Raw genomic sequence first — 17,611 nt, forward strand, 5'->3', positions numbered from 1 at the left:
ACGTCGACGTGCGTGACGTAGTACTGGGCTTCTTCGATTATCCACTTCTGGCAGCCCGCGGGTAGCTTGCGGGCTGCCCGAGCGCGCTCGATTTTCTCGGGTTGCTCCGCCCACTTCCGGTGGCTGCCCGGAACGCGTTCGTTTTTCTCTGGCTGGGCGGTTTCGGGCTGCCAGCCGGCGGCCAGACTCGCCAGGACGATTTTGCGCTGGCAGCGCTCGGGCAGCTAGCAGACGACAGAGAGGTGTTTGGTAGCGGGAAGCTCGCGCGGCCATTTTTATATGGACTAGAAGGACCGCGGTTCTTCATGCGATGTTTTGCGCGATGCAGGCGCTTGTTTCGACTAGGCCACGGTGCATATCGACTGTGTCGCCTGCAATGGCACCTTTTGCGGTAGTTCTCGCTGTTTATTGATATGTTTTGCGTGCGTATGCGCGATCATATTTCGATCGTCTCACCACCTCTCAAGCACAATTGCTCGCTTCATATTACGATCGCATACTTCTGATTCACAAAATATTTCGGCTGTTATTTTCGTGCGCCCGGCTGATATTGCGATGGTGTTTCACGAGAGCAGCCGGATTCCAGTTCTGAGTACGCGTTCATACGCGCGCATACATGTGCTGAACGTGTTTTACGAAGTGTTGGTTGAGCGCGATACGGGAGCGTATGGTCTTCATTGCGTTTGGCGCTGTGCAAAAGTGGATATGCTTTGAAAAACGCTTGACTGAAACACGTCCTTTATTAAAAGCCCTTACGAGCACATTGCTCGAGACATCTCTGCGGGCATATGTAGGTATGTTCACACAGAATTGTCGCGCCGACCAAATGCTAATTCTGTCGTCGCCAACTGTTGTACAGCTTCATGCTCGGGCCTTCTGCCACATATGCTCAAAATATCTGAGAAGTACCGCAGGCATGCACCTCCTCACGTTTGGCTCATTTAAAAAAAAAAGAGATAAAAATGAGCTCAATTCCGCTGATCGTCATGCAAACACACGCGGAACGTGAGGCGCCGACACGCTGTGCTTTATTGTAGCGCCTTTCATTCCAGTGCCAGTTCTCTGGGCTATAAAGCTGCTAAATTTATACAGTGCACCCGCTTGTTCTAGGTGGACATTCAACAAGCTGATATGCGCTTTTGCCGAGATTATGCGTTCCTTGCCCGCAGCAAAAGCCGGCGGCCGACAGACTACAGTTGAACGAACGTATCCCGATTCTTTTCTGCTTACATCTTACAGGAAGCAGGTTACGAGCGTAAAAATCGCAACGACCAAGGCAGAGTCCACCAGGGTCGATCGTCGGCGGTCATACCAGTCATATATACTTACTGCGTAGTAAGCAAACACGCAATAATCCGAGAGTACGGCTTGTCGTTTGATAAACAACGCACGGGCAGTTTTTCCGTCCTATGTGGTGTCGACTGAAACACGTTAGATTGCGATTGCTCATCGCATGCTTTTGAGGATTTCTTGAAGCTTACACAGTGCACCGGAGGCACACGCTCGCGTTGTCGTTGCCGATGAATACGAGTGCGAGCTTGATCAGCTGCATGTTCTGCAGTCTGTGGCACGCAGCCCCCCTCAATAACTGCAAGTCGTTGTTTTCGATACCAAGCAGCCTATTTTTACCGTACGCGTGCGTAGGACGCAGAACGCGAAGCTAGAGAGCATCTGCCCTCCGTGATCCGCGACTTGTTTGCCGCCGTGATTGCCGGCTACCTGGTTCCGGTGGCCGCCATCCCACGTGACCATGATGCGTTTTCCTGTCAGAGACGAACTTGCGGGCCGCCAGCGGGCTGCCCGAGCGCGGTTAATCGAAGATGCCCAGTGTTGAGATGCTTGCAGCGAGTCAGCACGGACGCTCGTGGCAAATGTGCTGTTGTGGTAAGCGCTAAAAATTATTATATCGTACAAAGAAAATAAGTGTATCAATATCGCACTAGCACATACAATAAATGTTCCGTGCAGCGTTGGCCGCTTTGGCCTTCGGCCGCCAGGGCCGCCAGCAAGATAGTGGAGGCGCTGGTTTTGAACAGTGGTTTTCAATGTTGCAGGTGTGCGTTGTAACGCTGTTATATCAAATTACTTGTAGGGCTACTATAGTGCTGGTATTAAAACGAAATGGTCGGACAGTTGTTACTGTGAAAAGCGTCAAAGAACTCAAGCCGAAACCTGAAGCAGTGCCTCCTTGAGCACTGCTTGAAGCCACGTTTTATTGCATCACTACGGGTTTATGAGAGGTGTGTTACTGCAGCCCCAAGTATGCTAGCAGCATCAAAGATTTATTCTTTTCACGCATTTATAATGTTGCCAAGAATCCCTGATACATGTGGCCAGACTCATTCAATCCGTTTTGCCAGTCGTTTAAACCTCTAAGGATGTGCAAATAGTACTTCTTCGAAACCGGATCGAATACGAATCTAGCTTCGATCGGTACTGCATCGAAAACAAATAACCTCGCTAAAAACCGAATTGAACACGAATCAAATAATTAAAGAACCTAATCGAATACGAAATGTATATTCACACGTTTGTTGGCTGCTTATTCGCGCGAAACAGCGAAGAGCTAGCGGCGGCGTTATAATTGATGTTAAAGTTGCATAGACATCGAAAGACACAACGGTAATCTTCCATATGATGCAAGTAGCACGATTTCGGTGTATCAATTCTGCAATCATCGTTGCATGTGCCTCGGAAAATTATCTTTTGCTACTATGCTTCTAGAGCACTGTAACTAAGCATTCGCGGTGGCTCGATCGATGGTTATGGCGGTCGGCTGCTGACCCGGCCGTAAGACTCGCGGCTTTGATCCCGGCAGCGGCGGTCGAATTTCGATGGAGCCGAAATTCTAGACGCCCGTGTACTGTGAGATGTCAGTGCACGTTAAAGAACCACAGGTGGTCTAAATTTCTGGAGCCCTCCACTACGGCGTCCCTCAAAGCCTGAGTCGCTTTGGGACGTTGAACTCCCATAAATCGACCACATCTTTTGCTACTGACTACGACAGCGGGCTAGCGCTACATCTCAGGTGATGAGATAGACAGACAGTTAACTTTATTAGCTGCATGAGTGGGAGGGGCGGAGCCCCTCATAACGCAGCAGAACAACCCCGCCGGATGTCCAGAAGCTTATGCGCCTTGACCCGGTCATCCCGTTGGACGAGCCGAGCCTGAAGGCCCTGCACCGAGCTGCGCAGCGCGGTCTCCCACTGCTCCCCGGTAGCAAATAAGAGGGAGGGCAGGCCTACATGATGTGGGATAGGGCAGCGTGTCCAACGCAGAATCTGCCGTTGGGAGAGTACAGGGTGGGATAGATATGGAAGCGATCTGCAGAATTTGGGAAAGCGTACGTGTGACACGAAATATCCCAAAATTGCCGTCTTGACCGACGCCTTCACCCACCGGCCGAGAGGTCCATATATATCATGCACGTAGCTTCAAACGCATGCTTTCCTAAATCCCGCAATCCTCTCCCAGAACTATCCCACCCTCCATTTATCACGAAATAGCCCAAAATTGCCGACTTCGTCCCTCACTGACCTCGCTCCGTGATGGCGATAGGTGATGAGAGGGAAGACAGGTACGAGAGAGAGAGAGTGAATTAACTTTATTTATAGAGTCTTTGAAGAGGAACTCTCTTCTGGCGCAGGCGGGCTACTGTCGCTTGGTGGCCTTGATCTCATGGATCTCGGCGACCGTCAGCTCTCTGTGAGCAACTTTTGCTGCCACGGGTCCGAGCTACGCAGCGCGGTCTCCCACTGCTCCTCTGTGGATATTCCGCTTGAAGGGTATGAGCCATGGCCATGGCTGAACCCTGCCGCATGACCCACTCTTGGATGTGATGTGTGAGCATCATCCGCCGCCATCGGAATGGACCGCGTCACGGTGCTGGTCGTGAAGACCGATATGGTGGCAGCATATGCTGTGCGACTTGTTTCAGAAACGGCAGTCAAACTATACGGCGTGCCTGATTTGGACTTTGAAAATTCAAGAACTTGGGATTGTATTCGATTCGCTTCGAATAATTTTGAATATGCGCTATTTGATTCAATCAGCGAATTGAGTGGGATATTTGATTCGATATTCGCGAATTTAGAACATTCGAGTTTCCGGCACGGGGGTTGTCCAGAGCTGATTCTACAGATTTTCTATCGAACTCGAAGACCGCGAACTTGTTCTATATACTGATATATAAATTCAATAGATAGCCTTATCTGTAACCTGGAAGCAAGAATACATTGCACCCATGATACAATTCCCATGACGTGTTTCTTGCAGCGACATGCCGCCCGCTGCAGTGGTGGCGGCGCAACGCAAAATGATGTGTATTGTTACCAGTGCACTATGAACAGAATAATCTCATTACAATTAAAAGGACCATAAAATGTTAGTTATGGAGGTTGGGTAAAGCGCTCGAGTGATCGGTATTTCGCCGCACAGAAAAAAAAAATTGAAGGATTCATTAGCACCGAAGATATCGGCGATTAAAAATGGTGTCCCTCCTCTCCCCTTTCAACACAAACATACCGATCCGCCAGAAAAAAAAAAAAAATACGAGAATGTTTACCTTAAACAGCATTAGAAGCAACGTTGCTGCTACTTTTTCCGCGTATGTGCCAGTTTTTCATCACATACACTGTCGTTGCATATAATCATGCGTTGAGTGTATCTTCGTCCAGTTCCTCTTCATACATCTCCTCTAAGGCTTCGTCCATTTCGGTCCCAGAGGATCGACACCTTCCACCCAACCGGTTACAACCCACTTATCTAGCTCTTTTCCGGCTGCGTGGGAAAGGCCGTTTGGCACCCAAGCCAAACGGCAAGCACCGTGCCCCAAGGCATGAAAGGTAATGGAACAGTATACCTACGCCATGTAACTGCGCGTTACCTAATCCAGCGGTATCTCCCCGTGAACTAAGGATGCGATATCTTTTTTCGGTTGAAACCGAGCTTCGGAAACCCAAATACTATTCATAACTAAGTTTGAAGAGCAATTTGGTCGGTAACCACATTATTCATAGTCCTGCAGAGCTTTCGCCGACGGAGCCTTAGGTCTCCCACGTGGGAACGTCGCGCGCATTGCCTCGCAGTCAAAGCAAAGTTTTTTTAATGTTTCAAGGAGCAGCTTTCAGTTATCATAGTGTCATCTTCTCCTACTCAGACTGATATCTGGGTAATTTCTTTCAATATATGGGTTATGTGCTGACGCCTTCTACCAACCGACGCGCCACAGCGCGGAGACAAAAAGGGCGCGCACGCATTTCGCTTAGATGTAGACAGTGGAACAAGAGACAGCCATCGCGTGAGGCACTTTGTGTAGAAAGTGGTCAGGTGGCGCGCAGGCTATTTCCCACTGGAGGCCTAGGGCCATGCTCAGAACCTCTCTAATATTTCCTGGTTAATATTTCCTCGCGTTTTTTTTTTTTTAGAAAAGAAAAGGTGCACACGAGTATGCACCTATTCACTCATGTGCTTTGCACCGATGATAAAAACCGGGACTAGAGTCCATGAGATTCTACTGCCCCGCTAGCATTTGGTTCCTTGGCCATGCGTGATAAGTCCGCATGGACCTCGGACACAACAGTCTCGAACAAACCACTGATGCTTTCGAAACTGTTTGAGCGTCGTCTTCGGGCGCTCCGCAATGTGATAACGTGCGATAAGCCGGGGTACTCTGTTTTGCGCCCATGACCATGGGTGCATAGCGTTTCTAATAGTTTTTCCTGCCCATGGTAATTACCTTACAAAATAAAGTCGGTATTGATGAGAAACCTGAACAAATTCGGGATTTTTCGAATGCTTGCCTCTGCCACAAACTACAAGAATCGCGACCATAGAAGCACAGCTAGGTCCGGCCAAAATATTATGAAGCACGCTTCGGTGTTTCAAAATTTCTCGCGTGTTGCGTGCAGAAGGTATTTTGATTTCTTGCTCTCATATGCGAGCGCGCCAGTGGCCTTATTTAAAATATTTATAAAGAACTTCCGAATTTCCTTTTGTGAGAAGGGGTACACTCTAGCGGAGTGTAGCGACGTCTGCTCGGAAATAGCACAGCAGCGCTCCTGTCGGAAATCAACACTTTCGGGATCACGCCGCCAATGCGACTAGCTGCCGCTTTTCCCACTAACCGTAGTTTTAATACATTGCTGTTTGGCCTAGCACGCAATAGCAACGGCTGATTTCCCGCGGCAAATGCTGACCGTTGTTTATCTTATAACGCCAGTATTTTAAATCACGGTGTGGCATACGCTGTGAGTCGTAGCATTCGCGGCTGCATTGCGAGACCCGGTCTGAATGGCTCCTCAGCGGCGTAAGCGGCGTAAGCGGCGGTTTTCGTCGTTGTCGTCGCCTGAAAGCGGCGGCGGTAGCAGTGATGGCAGCGACGACTCGCTGTCGGTGTCGGACGTTACTTGCCCGGTGTGCCTGAGCCTTGTCGTCGAGCCTGTGACTATGCCGTGTGCTCACGAGGTTTGCAAGTCGTGCTTCACCAGCACTGTGCTCATGGCCAACAAGGAGTGCCCCATGTGCCGCATGCGGATCGCATCATGGGCTCGGCGCGCGGCCCGCGAGGGTACCCTGGTGAACCGCAGGCGCTGGGAGCTCATCAAGAGACGTTTCCCGGCCCAAGTCGCGAAGAGGCTCAGTGGAGAGGATAGCCGAGCAGGTAGTGTGGAAACACGGGCCTGCCTGACGCGTGTGCTTCTTTTTCGCTGTCGGGGAGCTAAATGGGTATTGTCAGCGCGTACGAAAGTTGCTGTGGTTTACCAAAACAATGGGTCGCGGTATGCCTCAGTTCTGCGTATTTTCCTTGAACACTGCATATTTTCCTGGATCACAAACGGCTTCTGTCAGTGTGAGGCCAACGGCGAATAGCGGCAGTTCTGCGCTGCGGTTTCGGACGTAGGAGCTCGTTATTTGCACTGTGGTTTGAGTGATTTTGGGCCTGTTTTAGGCACCCGACCAGCGCGGCCCGATACTACCGAATCTGCCTTGTGAGACGATAGCCAGCGCAAGGGTTCCCTTTCGAGATATCCCGTGTCGGCGACGAGTTCGTTCACAGACGTGTTATAACGTGCGAGCCATGTTGTTGGCAGCGGTCCAAGCCACCTGCTCGCCTTGTTCGGCGGTTACGTTTTATGGACTTAGGTCCCATCTTTCTTCCTCAATTGGAGTTTTGCGTGAAAAGGGTGCTGTTATCCATCCAAACGACGCCGCCGCCATATGAACGTGCATGCCTGTTATAAGGCGCAAAGAAAGTATTCAAGTAGCAGAGGCGAGCTGAATACTTCATTGTCCGGGATCTTAAGCTGAAGGAGCTGTAAGAGGCTCATCAGAGTATGAAGTTGGGCTACCGCTCGTGTCGTTCCTGATCTTCTCGTCCACTACAGCACCTCTTTCTCTCTTTCTTCTTTCACTCCCACCTTCCTTTCTTCCTTTACAGCGCGGTTCAGGTGTCCATCGATTTTGGTTGGTTGGTAAACATTTATTAAAACAGTCAAGGGGCCGAAGGCCCCGATCTAGGGGTCGGCCAAGACTTCTTGGAATCTGGCAGCTTCTAGAGTGAGTCCGATGAGCGCTCGTTGGTCGTCTAGGGTAGAGCTGCGTAGACGAGCCTCCCAGGTATGTTGTGTGGGTGTTGGCATGTGTTGTCGTGGGCAAGTCCAGGCCATATGAAGGAGGTCTGCTGGGATATTGCAGTGTTTACACATCAGCATATACCGTTCAGGAAATATATTATGGAATCTTTTGGGATTGGGGAAAGTGTCCGTCTGGAGTTGGCGCCATATGATGGCCTCTGTCTTTGTAAGTTCTTGGTGCGGACCTGGATAGAGTTGGCGAGAAACACAATAGTGTTGGAGCAGGTTGCGTGAAGTGATTATGGTGACCTTCCTGACCAAGGCGGGCATGTTGGGAGCGGGATGATAAGCTGCTCGGAAAGTGAGCCCTCGAGCTAGCTCATGTGCTCCCTCATTACCCTTGAGGCCTATGTGGGCTGGAGCCCATATCAGGAGGGTCAGGATATGAGTACGTGAAACGCTTCGACTGAAATACGTCCATGAGTAAAATTAAGAATGGCGCGCTGTGAGTCACTTATGACTACTTTAGCTTTAGAAATGGAGAGCGCGAGAGCAATAGCTACTTCCTCTGCTGTAGTGATATGTGCAGTGTGTACGGAGCAGGAGGCATGAAGAGTAATGTTCTCATCTGTGGCAACCGCTGTTGCAGCAGTCCGAGTAGGATGGTCTGCCGCGTTTGTGTAAAGTACGTCAAGTCAGCCAGCATATCACTGCTGGAGTGACACGGCCCGAGCTTCTCTGCGATCTCGATGATGAGTTGGATGCATGTTGCGGGGGAGAGGGAGAGTCTTGATGTTGGCCCTGATGGCAGATGGGAGATTGATCACCGAGGATGGCGGACGGAGGGGAGCGATACGAAGTTGTTCAAGGATAGAGCGGCCTGCGGAAGTTAGTGAGAGGCGTTGGCGCTGGGCTAGGAGGGCTGCCTCAATGAGCTCGTCAACCGTGTTGGAGACACCAAGGGCGAGGAACTTGTCGTTGGGAGTAGAGAGAGGAACGCCAAGGGCTGTTTTGACGCCGCTGCGGATAAGGCAATCCAGGCAGTGCTTCTCCGTGCGCATGAGACGTAAATATGGAGCAGTGTAAGCAATACGACTTACGACAAATGCTTGAAAGAGATGGAGATTGGCCTCCATCATGCCTGCCCGCTTGTTGGCAATGCGCCGTATGAGACGGGCTGTCTGCTGTGTGTATCGATGCAAGCATTGTATTGTGTTGGTGTTGGCTCCATTTGCTTGGAGGTGGAGGCCAAGAATTCGGATGGTGTCGACCGTAGGCATGGGAAGGTTGTTAATAGTGAGGCGGATATTCGGAGATGTGGGATGTTTCCAAGTGCTGGGATAACGCACAAAGAAGAGCTCAGATTTTGCTGCTGAGCACTTAAGTCCTTTGTCGGATAAGTAGTCTTCAACTGTGTTGATTGCATCCTGGAGAGTCTCTTCAATGTGTCCGTCGCTGCCACCAGTCATCCAGATGGTGACGTCATCCGCCTAAATGCTATGATGAAAACCCTCGTGGCGGGCGAGCCGAGCCGGAAGGCCCATCATAGTGACGTTGAAAAGTAGCGGAGAGAGGACGGAGCCCTGCGACGTGCTCTTGTTGCCCAGGGAGATATCCTCGAGGTAGTGGGGACCGGCAACGAGCGTGGCAGTGCGATCCGTAAGGAAAGCATGGATATAGTTGTACAAAGTTTCGCCCATCTGCAGATTCTGGAGGTTGGACAGAATAGCAGTGTGTTGAACGTTGTCAAAAGCTTTAGCGATGTCGAGGCCCAGGATGATCTGAGTGTCTCGAGTCTTCCAGAAGTTTTGAGTTGGGGCATAACATCACACGTGGATAGATGGGGCCGAAAGCCGATCATGCTTGGCGGGAAGAGATCACAATCTTCTGTGTATGTCGAGAGCCGCGTCAATATAACGTGCTCCATGGCCTTACCCACTCAGGACATGAGTGAGATCGGACGGAGGCTGTCCAGGCTTGAGGGTTTACCTGGCTTGCGGATAAGAATGATTTTTGCATGTTTCCATTCCTTTGGGAGAACGCCGGAGTCCCAGCATTGCTGCATGTAGGCTGTGAGCGCATGAATAGAGCGGTCGTCGAGGTTACGGAGAATCTTGTTATTAATGCTGTCTGGGCCAGCTGCTGAGCCCGGACATAATTTAGCTAGTGCAGCCCGGACCTCTGCTACTGTGATCAGGGCGCTGAGAGAAGGGTTGTCAGGACCCACATAGTCTGGGAGCAGAGTAGGGTTCTGCGGATTGATGTATTTGTTCCTCAGCTGGGCGAGTAACTCATCTGGACAGCCTCTGAATAAGGTGTCCACCGAGATATGTGAGGTAGACACTGCGCCATTTCCTTTCATCAAAAACCAGTTTATTTATTCCTCCTCCTCCTCTTTTCGGAGGTGAGTTAAAAAAAAAAAGGCGGGAGCGGGGACGTTTAATTTGATTTAATAGGGAAACCGGCCACACAGGATAATAATATGCAGTTTCTGAGTATGCTCGGACAGTGTAGATCGAGTTCCCGTGGTAAAAAGGCGATTTCTGTTTAGTGCACCTTTAACTTGTGGCGTCTACACCGAAGAGGACTTGATTACCATTGTAAAGTGAATGGCCGAGCTGCTGGGATCCGTGCTCAAAATGCTGATTTGATGCACTGCAGTTTATCTGTGAAATTTCCAGTCATGGCGACACCTGGATTTTAGTTTTCGCCTTTTTTATAGCTTGCAAAAGCTCCATTTTCATTGGAGGTGACATATTTGTCCTCAGAATGCAGTAAGCTACCGGTTAAGATAGGTTAACTTCAATTTGTACTCGTTTATTTTTAAGAGGTCTAGCATCATGTATCTAGCACAACTTTTATTCGAATGTCCTTTGCATGGTGCAAAATAAAGCAATGCTTTATCGCCTGTGAGTGCATCGATGTCTTGATATTTGTCATTTTGTATGTGCTTGAGAAATGGCATTCTGCCATTAGTGACAACAGTTTCCAGTGGGGAAATTCCTCACTGTGCACAAGGTGTTGAAACATATTTGCTGGCAGTTAGACGTGCATTTATCAAACTTTTTGCACCTAAATAGATGATTACAGAAGACTAAACCTTAGTTTTGAAGCTTTTATACAGATATAGGGATGGGCACTCATCAGTTACCATCAGTATAGTAATATAGCAAAGCAGAATATAAACTTAGGACTGATGTGCTGTCTGACATTTTCCTTTTTCAATACTTTTCCTTTGCTACCTTGTCTTTGTACTGGCAGTAAGCTTACAGAATTTAACCAACAGAATTGGCATTGTCACTTTTTTTTTATGTGCAGAATTGCGTTGGAACATAATTTTACTTGACTCTGGTTTTTAAAAACTATAGGGTTGGATGCCTTGTTTTATGCCATAGTTCTTTCAAAAGCACTAGTAATGAAACCCTTAGGTCGGCTTGTACCTGCACTTGATGGCACAGAAGATTGTGCACTGTACAAAGAGGACAGTGATAAAGAGGTCAGCAATGATGAGGACGAGTGAGCGGGATCAGGTTCGTGAAAATAAATGCCGCTCGCTTGCTGTACCTGCTGTCATTATATTTTTTTATGTGGCTGGTTTATATTCGATTGAATTTTTTTTATTTGACTTTCAACTTTCGAGTGCCGGCTTAGAATTGCAGCGGCACAAGCGTGCTCGAAGCCGGCCTAGATTCGAGTAAATACGGTATGTGTTGCTATTTCCTGTACGCGACCATTTCATTCTGCCCTTCTACTTTGTGTTGAAAAAGTAATACTTGCCATGACCAAGAAGATTGGCGCTCTTTACTTCAGCTTGAGTGTGCAGTATCTAGCATCATTTTTCCTAACCAGGCCATGACTGGAAATAGTTACCAGCATCTGATCAAGCATTATAAATGCACTTAATTAATCTCTACACTGTGGGAGCTAACATAGCTTCATGGAATACTACCTCATGCATCCGTTATACCTGTTCTTGTCCAAGTATCATTTTTGTTTTTAGATTTTTTCATACCTTTGTTTTTTTTTCTGCAGTGCATTACTTTCCCTTCTATGATTGCTGAACCATCAAGTTACTGGCAAGAAGGGAAAGCTAGGTTAAAGCTAAGGAAACTGCTGCTGCAACTGCATCTTTCTATAATAATAATAATAATAATAATAATAATAATAATAATAATAATAATAATAATAATAATAATAATAATAATAAAAAAATTGTTTTGTCATGAAATTACCTTTTTATTCGGAGTGAGTTGCAGTGTGCATTCCTGCTGTCAGTACTGACACATGTATCTGCCACATGCCAGCCTCCAACATTCCTCTATTGAATTATGAAGTGTGCAAGACTTGCAAGTTGTTCTTTGTGCATGCACTGTTCCTATTTGGTAGTGCTTGAAGCAAAGCTACATGGAATGCTCTGCTGCTGAGGGACAGTTAAGACAGACCAGTGACTCTGGTTGCAGGCACACCACAGCCAACGTTGCTGCGGTCAATTTCGGCACCCGGCGAGATCCGCCGCGAGTACGAAGAGCAGCGGCAGCGTGCCGAGGCCGAGTGGCGCCAGGAGCGTGAGCAAGAAGCCCAGGCTGGCGAGGCCCTGGCTCAGCAGCTGGCTTCGGAAGAAGAGCGCATTCTGCAGGAGCGGCGGAGGCAGGAGCGGCGGGACCTGCGCTTGGCCTGCCTCTGGGGTGTGTTTGGAGACACCCCTGCTGTGCTGGCCGCTGTGCCGCTGGTTGGGTCCCTGCTCATGCCAGATGGCAATGACGACGAGGACAGTGCGTCCTCCTTCGTGGCACCAGAGGACAGGCCAACAAACGGTGAGTTTTTACAAATCTCCTTGCAGCATATGATGCAAACAATCTTTTCTTTTACCTGCCTTGTCCATGAAAGTTTGCGAACTTTCAGAAGCAAGAAAAAAAAACCACTTTAGTGACTAGATTTTGTAGAGTTGTGTACATATAAGCTTAGTTATGCTATGTGCAACTGTACGTAGTATGAACCAGACAAAATGACTGTGTTAAGATTATTCATGTAGTCGGACTGTGTTGATGGAGAGATTCTCATGCAGAAGTCAAGAGTACCATATATACTCATGAAAGGGCCGCACCCCCAACTTGGCAGCCGGTAATTCGGGGAAAATAAAGTAATCCAAAAGAATTGCTTAACGTGTGCATAATTTTGCTCACATGGTACGCTACGCTGGGACGATAACTGCCTTCGGCACTCGGTACGACCACGCACGTGTCATCCCTTGCACTGGGCTCCTCCTGGAACTGTGAACGTGCGGTGCCGCAGCGCTGCTAACTTGTCTTGTACGCTTGGCACAAGACAAATCCCTTTAAATTACTTAGGCACAAGAAGCGATTCTGCAGAACTGCTGCATCGCCAACACTCGACACTAACCCCATCTGTATTGTTGGACACTGTGCACCAAGAAGTTGGGCCACTGAACAATCGGCATTTCGGCAGCGATGGGCACCTCACTATCTCCACAACTGGACGAATGACTCTTTGCAGTGAAGCTGAGCAGCACGTCCACTTCCACTGCTTCAGCTGTTTGGTGAACGCTTCAAGGGATCAATCCCTCGAGCAATCAGAGTTAGAATATGGGCCCTGATGTTTCATTTTTTATTCTTTTCTTCTCTCTAGGGATTGCCTATTGAGTGTGTGTATATTGAATAGAGAGGGACCATTAAAATATCTTATTTTAGCCCACTTACTGAAACCTTATGCTTGGAGCAAATTTGATGGCAGTTTGCTTCTGATAGCTGTGCCTGACGAAGGCATTTTTGCTGGCTCGTTTTTAAACTCTTCTGTGTTTCACATGGCGAGGTGCCTTGGACTGTATTAATGGACTTTGCGACACAGTCATTAAGCTGTGTAGTGCCTCACTGCGTCTCGTCATCACCCTTTTTATCTTGCTTCTACAATCAGTGGCGGAGGAAGGGGAATGGTGCGAGTGCAGCGTGCTTGAGGTCCTTTGGACGCATTCTAGAATTGTCTTGCTTTAAATGTTTGCTTTATTTTAAAACATTTGAGAGTTCACATTTGTTGAGACAGTCACTCAGGTCTAAAAAAATTACATACGAGCCCTGTGGTGATGGCGATTGACCTTGTTGGAAGTGCAGACTATATCTTGTGCACGTGATCGAAGAAGCCCCGCAACTAAACATTCCAACCTGCCCTCACTTGCACGAAAACTTGTGGCATCACTGTCGCAAGTTATGGGTAGGCCATCAGTTGCGAGAATGAAAGGTTGACGGATTTTAAAGTATCACCATCATCATCATCAGCTTGACTATGCCCAATGCAGGGCAAAGGCCTCTCCCATGTCTCTCTAATTAAACCCTGTCCTTTGCCAGTTGCGGCCGCTGTATCCCCGCACATTTCTTAATCTCCTAACTTTCTGCCGCCCCCTGCTACGCTTGTGTTCTCTTGGAATCCACTCCGTTACCCTTAAGGACCAGCGGTTATCTTGCCTTCACATTACATGCCCTGTCCAAGCCCATTTCTTCCTAAGTAAGTGGATAGTAAGCGCTTCTTTGGGCACATGGCTTATTGCAGGATGCTTTCCATTTGCTTTGTCAATATGAGTTTGGCCTAGATTGGCACGTACCTGTATAGTGTGGAACTGTCTTGTGTAAATGGCTAGTATTGAGGCTGCTCACTCTGTCCGATACCATGCTTATGCACGGAGAAGTGAAAGTATGTACAACCTCTGCCATTGCAGGTGGCACCACGGAGAATGTACAGACAACGCCCCCTCGTGGAGATGATGTCAGGCACTGTTCACGAAGCGTTCAGACGGTGCTTTTTGAGACTCGGCAGCAGGAGACTCAGACGAGTGAACATGGCGACAGCAATTCACTTTCGTACCTCGAAGAGGACCTGGAGCTGGCACGTCGCATCCAAAGACAGCTGAACCGTCAGAGCATGGTGTTGCCTGGTCGTACCTACGAATTGCGCTCACGGATTGTGTCCGTTGATTGAATTGAGTGACTGAGTTGGCCGGTTGCCTGAAACAGTCTTCTTATTTTAACTTTTAATTTTTTTGTTTCGCAAGGACTGTAAAGTTGTACATATGTTGTAGGATGCTGGGATGGATATTAAGGAAGGAGCGGATACAACATAGGTGGTGAATAGTTTGGTCAGAGTCCAAGTGGCACCTCTTTAAAGCATTTAAGCCCCGAAAGAAAGCTTAAGGGGACATTGCTTTCAGAACATGCACATTGCGCAGAACTGGTGGCCTGCCAGTATAAGAGGTGCACCACTAGGCTGTTACTGTTGTCAGAAAGGTTAGTTATCGTATGTACCATGCGGGACAAATCTAATTTGGCCGACAAGCAAAATGCATCAGTGACAGGGTGACGCAGGGGATTGAACTGGGAGACAAGGTGGCCTCTTTCCCAAGTGCAAGCTTTGGGGCAGCCGAGCATCAGCTTGGGCTCACTTTACCTTACAAAGAAATCCAGTAGATTTCTTATGATGCTCTGCCACTAGACCAGGCCACCGGGATTCAAACCCCGCGCCTTCTGTGTGCATACAAAGCAGGCACCTTTTTACTGGCCCATTGCCTGCGTTGTATCTGTTCCTTCCTGCCTGTCCAAGATTGTGGTATAATTCTCGCATAGCACATACAGACTTTGCGAGCAGCAAGTCACCTTACATATATGTCTGGTGTCCAATGACCTTCATACAAGATTTTGAAAACAGGCGTGGAAGTGCCACGTTTGGCAGTAATTAACTGCTATTGCACGAGTGAGTGGGAAGCTTGTACTGCTTAGATTTGTTGGTTTAACTATTTATAATGACAGTAGTGTTTTAGATACGGGTAATTGTATACGTTACGGCGTGTTCACATCGGCGGGTGATGACAGGTGTCCACACAAGGGACCATAAATTGCAACCAGTGAGTCATTGAGGGAGAAACTTGCACATCATAGCGTGGTGCTTGTCAACGTGCAGTAATGTTTCATGCCACCGCTTTAGCCAAAGAAGATGGCCGTAGGTGCGAATGGTGGTCGTGAAATACAGATTGTATAAACCTGCATCTCAACAAAAGACCGCGTCTGCCGATAAAGTCGTTTCTCCTTTCAAAGAGGGGACATTTGCTGCTTTGATCTTGAGTTATATCCGACTCTAGGCTATGCCGCCATTCACTTCCAGACGGTGATCATGGTGTACATTTCAATCTTGATGTCACGAGTTTGAATCGGTAGGCGAGAAAATTGCTAAATCCGATTTTGTTGGCAATAAACGCACCTTTTGCTAGAGCCTGGCAGAATAAGATCACCATAGCCAGAAAAAGCCAGAGAATCTATTTTTACTGTGAACAAAAATTGTATGGAGTTGTCCTTAGTGTCTGTCCCTTTGCAAGATGAATCGTAACGTGTGTGGATTTTTTTTTTTCGGGCACGAAATTCTTGTCAGCCATACTGTGGGTGGTTTTAGAAGGGGGGAATCTAGTCCAGCCAAAGTAGGTTGAAATTAAAAGGATAAATCAAGATCTGACATCCTTTTTCATGATGTGATGCCACTTCAAAAGTGGCATTGTGCCCAAGCAGTGCGTTTTTGAGTGCAAGTCCGCTTTTAATCTTTGCAAGTTTTCTTGATCAAAACAGCTTTTTTGTGTGTCTTGACAGGTATCAACTTTTAGTCGTGAACTGGTTACTTTTGCCAGGGGTTATGAGCCTTTATTGCATTTCTCTCTTCTGCCAGTGACATCACTGTAACTGGGGAGTACATTTTTAATCTTTTAAGAGTTTTTTCGATCAAGACAGCTTTTTTGTGTGTCTTGAATCAGCTTGTAGTCTTGAACTGGTTACTTTTGCCAGGTGGTACAAGCCTTTGTTGTGTTTCTTTTGCTTTTGCCATGCCATGAACAAGTATTGTTAGGCTTGCATTTATGTTCAAAGGGCCCACGGCTTGCCTGTCTGTGATCTCCATTATGTATCGCATAGCAGCAGTGTAGTAACGCTTGATGCAAAATCCGCTTCGCTAAGTGTTATGAAACCAGGAAAGGGACCTGTGTGACATGTGCTGATGTTGCGCCTCCTGTTACTGTGTTTATTTTGAATGCAGGGCGGTCACAAATGTACAAAGCAGAAAGCTTTATAGTTTGATCGAAAGTGGTTGTTCAGATGTACGTAGCCAAGTAGGCTGTGCTGGGGCGCACAAAAATTGTGCACTCATTCATTTGTGTTGCCCTAACACCCAGTAGCTGATTGTGCTTGAATAGAATGACTGTTTTGCCACTAGAGGTGGATGTTTAGCCATAACACGGAGGACTTGCTCAGTCGCTGGGCAAGGAGGAGCTTTTGGATGAGCTCGACGTATACTCAGATAAATATGATAGATGCATTACGTAGAAAAATAGCTGCATCTCATGTTAGCCTTAGCCAATGCTGGGAAAGCATTGTTCAGTACATTTGTTGGAAAGAAAATTTGCTTTTAACCACCTAGCGGACTTGGACAACCCTGGCTTGTCGTAAGCAGACTATCATCTCTGGCTCCTGATGAGACTGCGCCAGGTTTAAGACAAGTTGAGCTTGTCGAAAGAATTTTTTTGGTTTGCCAACAGACTGCAGCATTTGTTCTGGATGACCGCCACTTTCAAAAAAAAAAAAAAAGTGTCCGCTTGGGGGTTAAATGCTTTGTCATTGCGTTCTTTTGGTGTGTTTCCTTGCGAGTGTTTGATGAATGAGAGAGTTATGCCTTACGCCTGCAGTGCAGCCTTTCTTGTTCCTTGCAAGGAGTGTGTGCTGTTTTGCAAAGTGTTGCCTTATGGAAAAGCATCTTGACTGATTTTAGCTAAAGGTGTAGAGCTTTATTAAAGTTCTCAAGTAACTACTACTCACTTGTCACCAAACACTTTACATGCTACGCTCTGTATATACCATGTCCATGGACTGCATACTGTTGAGCCATAAAATGAGCCTCTGCAATGTGCGTGTCGTGTGTTGTCTTCTGGCAGATGAAAGCTTAGTTATCAATGATTGTAGCAAACTGTGGGGCAGCTACAGTCCTTGTACAAGCACA

General features: G+C 47.7%; 1 protein-coding gene across 1 annotated transcript; it reads left to right on the forward strand.

Moving 5' to 3' along the window:
* Positions 1-6,136: 6,136 nt before the first annotated feature.
* Positions 6,137-17,517, forward strand: LOC149342966 (uncharacterized). The gene is made up of 3 exons (XM_089545526.1): positions 6,137-6,663; positions 12,037-12,390; positions 14,304-17,517. Exons 1-3 carry the CDS (start codon positions 6,294-6,296, stop codon positions 14,561-14,563), a joined length of 984 nt encoding a protein of 327 aa, XP_089401652.1. The 5' UTR covers positions 6,137-6,293; the 3' UTR covers positions 14,564-17,517.
* Positions 17,518-17,611: the final 94 nt, after the last annotated feature.

Source organism: Amblyomma mixtum, chromosome 5 (genome assembly GCF_055824585.1).
Source record: "Amblyomma mixtum isolate Tamu chromosome 5, ASM5582458v1, whole genome shotgun sequence".
Taxonomy (NCBI): Eukaryota; Metazoa; Arthropoda; class Arachnida; order Ixodida; family Ixodidae; genus Amblyomma; species Amblyomma mixtum.

Excerpts from the sequence above, each read along its gene's own strand:
- LOC149342966 (XM_089545526.1), top strand. The coding sequence starts at position 6,294 with ATGGCTCCTCAGCGGCGTAAGCGGCGTAAGCGGCGGTTTTCGTCGTTG. Across the intron at positions 6,664-12,036 it reads TGGAGAGGATAGCCGAGCAG|GCACACCACAGCCAACGTTG; the intron begins GTAGTGTGGAAA and ends CTCTGGTTGCAG. Across the intron at positions 12,391-14,303 it reads AGAGGACAGGCCAACAAACG|GTGGCACCACGGAGAATGTA; the intron begins GTGAGTTTTTAC and ends CTGCCATTGCAG.